We start from the raw sequence: 5345 nt of genomic DNA, 5'->3' as shown, positions 1-5345 counted from the left end.
GACGCATAGATCCCTTGGTACTATACGTGTGAATTCCTTTGTCGAATTTCTGAAAGTCACATTTGGTACATACATATGTAAGGAGATTACAGATTGCATTTTGAAACAAAAATTTCCACAGAAAATATTCGAAACATTGCAGGCTTTTTAGAAAAACAAAACTCATTATCAATGTTAACAGAAGGAGCCATTCCCCCTTGCAGTCTGCTCCGGCATATGTTTTGCTCCTTTTTATTGGCCAATGCCTGCATATACCTTTCTTTCGTTCCTTTTGATTGGTCAAAATGAATTAACACCTGCACCGGTGTTAATTCAAAATGAATTAACACCAGTGGTGTTAATTTGCACCTGCCTGGCCGGAATCGAAGTGTTACGGCGTCATAACCAACGTGGAACGGGGCCTTCTGATTGGCCCGCGGCGCCTGGCTATATGATAATATACTTTAATTCAGGGTTGTTGTTCTTGCGCACAGGCAATGCTCTGCATAGTCTTGAGAAGGCACGGTTAGTGTTAACTCGGGCTAAGTTTTTTTCCCAGCTTTCCTGAGGTAATAAGACCCATTCTCTGATTGGCTGACAGCTGGTAAGTGGCCATTTCCAAAAGAGTGGAAACCTCGGCCCTGTTTAGCAGAAATACCTACTGTGATGTTAGCTTATATCATGTTTTACAGATTGAGAATTCGGCCGAGATTCCTGCGTGACGTTTCATGTCGAGACTTGTCCACGACTCTGCTCGGGGAGAGGGTTGACTTTCCTGTCGGTGTGAGCTCCACAGCGCTACAGGGGTTAGCCTGGCCAGATGGGGATATCTGCACAGCTAAAGGTAGGATCTGGATTTGTTTCCAGTTTACATATAGGTCATACAGTTCCAAGGCTGGAGTACCATCATGGATCACTAGTTAGCGCTTCAGTATTGCCAAGTCACTAAATTCTGCTTGCACTTGGAATTCTGTCAGATTGATACCAAAAAACTGAAAAAAGTCACTGTGACAACTTCAACACCAATACTGTAAATAGGTCGAAAATTCAAAAACATAACTTGAAATCCATTTTTCGGAATTGGGTGCACAGCTCTGATTTTTGGTCCACTTGCACAAAAGTGTTTTGAGCCCTGCTAGAACTCAATAACAACCAATATTGTTCATGCCTACAATTTATATCACCTATTGGTACTTTATAACTGAAATGTTCCCAGGACATAAATTACACAACAATTTTTACACAAATACTTATTTCTATTTCTAATTCTAGCTTTTTCTTCACAGATCCCGTTGGGAACTCCCACACCTGTATGATTGTCAGTACCTACGGCACAACCTCCATTGAAGACATATCTACTGCCTCGCCTGGGGGTCTGAAGTGGTTTCAGCTGTACATCATGCCTGATAGACAGTTCACACAGAGACTGGTGCAGAGGGCAGAGACGGCCGGATACAAGGCTCTAGTGGTCACCGTAGACCTGCCGGTTGTAGGGAAGAGATATCCTGACCTGACGAACAGATTCCAGCTTCCTCCACATCTCAGTGTGCCCAATCTACAGGGACTAGAGTCATCAGCATCTCAGGTAAGTATGTCATGAGCAGCCTTTCCATCTTGTAATAATTTCCATGCAGAGGTTTTGCTACGGCTTTCTTTTGCTTTTTTATTATCTTGTCTCATTTTCTCATGTCCTGTGGCTGTCGAACGTCTGCTTGGAGAGTGGGACAAAATAGAAAGCCTAAAAACACATAACAAAATAGCTGGAGCTGAACCTCTGCTTGGAGAGTAACTTATCTCTATTTAGAGAAAATCTTTAGAGAAAAAGTGGTCCACTAGTTATCTCCAAGCAGATCCTACAGTAGCATAAGATAGTATCAGTGGGCCCCCTTGGAAATCAACTTCAAAAAAGTTGAAGGGGCTACCCACATGTCTGGAGATGAATAAATTGAAATAAAAATTAAATATCAAAAGCTAGCAGAGGAGTGATTTTGATACTATCTCATGCTACCATAGGATCTGCTTGGATATTAGTCCACTTGTAGCTTTCATGAGCCCTTCATTCAAAAATAATTGGCCACTTTCTATGGTATCTGAAATTCCAAATGACCTATTTACAATATCAGTCAAACAAAACATTCCAGTCCAAAGATGAGAGGGACTATGGCGGTGGTGCTAGTCCTGAGGACCCCGCCCTCTCCTGGAAGGACATTGATTGGCTGAGCTCCATCACCAACCTGCCAATCATACTGAAGGGCATCCTGACAGCAGAGGATGCTGGGATAGCCCTAGACCACCCAGGTGTGAAGGGGATTCTTGTGTCCAATCACGGAGGGAGACAACTGGATGGAGTTCCGGCTACTGTGAGTCACCCAAACTTTTCTGCAAAGTGGTAGGAAAACGCATTATATATACTTTACATTGTCATTGTCTGGAGACTCTTGTGTTATCTAAAGGTCACATAGCCGTAGGGCAGTGGGGTGTTAATTGTGTCTAAGGCATGGTACTGGAAGGTGGGTATTGGAAGGTGGAGCCCATCCCTCTCCTTCCACTACTTTTATGATACCTTCCCAACCAAAGACAAGTCAGGTACACATTTTACATCTGGGTGGAGTAAGGAAAGTCCTGTCAAGTGTCTTTACCAAGGACCCAATGTTTAGCCAGGAATCAAACGTTTATTTGCTTGCATAGCCACAATGCCATTCCACACTATTATTAACTCTCACATATTACTGTGTTGGGTTAATACGTTTATCGCACTTATTGAATGTACATTATTCATATCTTACTGTTGGCAGATCGAGGTTCTTCCAGAGATAGTTGCTGCTGTAGGAGAGAGGTTGGAAGTGTACCTGGACGGAGGTGTCAGAACTGGAACAGATGTTCTAAAGGCCCTGGCACTGGGGGCACGGGCTGTGTTTGTGGGACGGCCTGCTATCTGGGGACTGGCATATAATGTAGGTGCAGCATAACATCTATAGATGATGTATAACTTTTTATCAGAACCATAATAATCAATGGCCTGGAGTGCAGCCTTGTTGTGCTTTCAATCCCTCCCGAAGGTTCACTTTCGCCAAGCAAACCTTAAGAGTAGAGTAGAGTTCTTCGGTTAGGTATGAGTCTCGCTCCAGTTGAAACCGCTCCTCATTCATTTGAAGATCCTTTAATGCCTTTTTCTACTTGTTAGTTGCATACGTATTTAGTGTTCCTGTTTTTCTGGATGTAACTTTTGCACTGCACATACATTGAACCTTTTCTTTCTTACCCAGGGAGAAGATGGTGTGGCTGAAGTGATGACAATACTCCGTAGTGAGCTGGACCTAGCCATGACATTGTCAGGTAACAACTATGCTAGAGCAAAAATTCTAGCTGTATCTCAATTGCGAGCACATTTGCTGTTTTTCATGAATTTTGTATGTATAATTTTTTGTTTGTTTTACAGGTTGTAGGAGCCTTGCAGAGATAAATCGCTCTCTGGTGGTTGGAGAGGAGTACTACAGCAAGTTGTGACATTCATAGCTCACAGGGACTTGTGCTATGGACCTAACAGAATATTTCTGACTGACATGGGACAGAATTGCATTGAAGAGAAATAAAGATGTAAAATGAAAATAGTACATCCATGTATCTAAGTTTAATGCCAGCTGTTTTCTTTGGGTCAAATGCATTTGCCTCTTGCAATTGGAAATATACAATAGTCTAGTAAATGACAAAAATGTAAATGACTATAAGAAAGGTTGCAGAATTTTCCATTGTTAAGATCTATATTACAATACATCCACATATTTTGACCTCAAAGTGGTAAAATCAGTAAGTTATGACCAGAAAGAAATTTCTCAGCAGAAAATTAATTGCTCAGTGAATACGGAATATAATCATATGCAGAACATTTCATTGCATGAAATACCATATCCCATTCTGGGGGTCAATGAACTTAGGAACATGACAGATGTTCAAAGTGAAAAATGGAAGAAAATAGTGACCTTAACCTTTATTGTGCCTAAACACTTGATGAAACACAATGATGACACCTAAAGTATGTTTTTTGTATTACTGCTGCAATACAGAATTGTTTTAACCACGAACTTAAATTCGCTGAGCAAAAACCAAATCTTAATGCGAAGTCCCTGAAAAAATAATTGACTTTATAGTACTGCAATTCACAGTATGTAAAAATCATTATTCCCCACTTACTATATACAAAAATCTGACTCCTAGAAAAAGACCTTGTATCCAGTGTACATTACAGAGGTATTCTGCACTAAGAGTAGTAAGATTAAAGGTATGTGAAATATTTAGGGCCATGTGATTTTACTGGGCTTGAATTTCTTCTTATTGAGATCCTGTTCCGATGAGACCTGAAACATAGGGGGAAAAACAGTTTTTGTCATTGGCAAGAATTCAAAAACACATCAAATATATTTCAGAATATTTAAGTGCCATCCATACATTTGTTGTACATATTTCATATTAAAGAAAATTTCCGAGGGAATGAGATACAACGTACCTGTTTTAAGTTTCCTGTTAGTGTTATGAATTGGTATTGACAGTACAAACTAGTTGTTTCATAATATAAATCTACATACTGATGGAATTGGGTCTCAAACTATGGATGTATCCATGATATTGACTATACATCTGGTATTTACAAGAAACTATACTGTATTGTCTTATCAATAAATATAAAAAAAATTCTACTAACCTCCGTATCATCTGTGCTCTTCCTCTTCTCTGTAACTTGTTCAGTAGTTTCTGTTTCTGACGTTTGTAGTTTATCAGACGTTGGACTTGACACCTTCACCACTCCAGTGTTAGCAGTGGGACTAGTAGGACTGGTAGGTGGACTCCTAACTAACTTGATAGCTGTGCTTTTCTTGCCAGGGTTTGTGGTTAATGTTACAGGTTCAGCCTTTAACTTGGAGGAACCGTTTGATGAGTCTGTGGTCGTCAAAACTTTCGAGAGCTTCACAGAAGCGGGAGGCGGCTTAAGTCTGTCTGCTGCAGTGTTTGTTTCACTGGAAGCCGCTGCACTTTTAGGTGAGGAACCGAGTTTGATGGTTTTACGTTGAAAATTGACACAGTTGATGGGAGGCTTCAGCCTTGGCTCTGTGGGAGATGCACTCCTAAGATAAATAGGACAAGGAAAAGTAGATATCAATATCTATAAAACACAAACTTCTGATAAAAATGTATCTGTTGGTTAACAGTGAAAAGTAGTAAAGATTTCTGTGTCTATATATGTACAGCCAGCATAACCTGCTTCATTGTACTTTGTTTAATAGTTGTTGCCATACATTGCATCATGTACAATTGTCATGCAATAAAGTTCTATCAAAACAGCTTAAAATTCAGATTTTCATGTGTAGGGA

General features: G+C 40.3%; 1 protein-coding gene across 1 annotated transcript; it reads left to right on the top strand.

Annotated features, from left to right (window-relative positions):
- The first annotated feature begins 1287 nt into the window (after positions 1 to 1287).
- LOC118422402 (hydroxyacid oxidase 2-like) lies at positions 1288 to 4270 on the top strand. Its single transcript, XM_035829935.1, has 5 exons — positions 1288 to 1564; positions 2121 to 2339; positions 2775 to 2933; positions 3246 to 3315; positions 3419 to 4270. Exons 1-5 carry the CDS (start codon positions 1292 to 1294, stop codon positions 3484 to 3486), a joined length of 789 nt encoding a protein of 262 aa, XP_035685828.1. The 5' UTR covers positions 1288 to 1291; the 3' UTR covers positions 3487 to 4270.
- The last annotated feature ends 1075 nt before the right edge of the window (positions 4271 to 5345 follow it).

The sequence above is a fragment of the Branchiostoma floridae genome, chromosome 9 (genome assembly GCF_000003815.2).
Source record: "Branchiostoma floridae strain S238N-H82 chromosome 9, Bfl_VNyyK, whole genome shotgun sequence".
NCBI classification, from domain to species: Eukaryota; Metazoa; Chordata; class Leptocardii; order Amphioxiformes; family Branchiostomatidae; genus Branchiostoma; species Branchiostoma floridae.
This window is presented reverse-complemented; position numbering and strand designations above follow the sequence as displayed.

Excerpts from the sequence above, each read along its gene's own strand:
- LOC118422402 (XM_035829935.1), top strand. The coding sequence starts at position 1,292 with ATGATTGTCAGTACCTACGGCACAACCTCCATTGAAGACATATCTACT. Across the intron at positions 1,565-2,120 it reads TAGAGTCATCAGCATCTCAG|TCCAAAGATGAGAGGGACTA; the intron begins GTAAGTATGTCA and ends AAAACATTCCAG. Across the intron at positions 2,934-3,245 it reads TCTGGGGACTGGCATATAAT|GGAGAAGATGGTGTGGCTGA; the intron begins GTAGGTGCAGCA and ends TTTCTTACCCAG.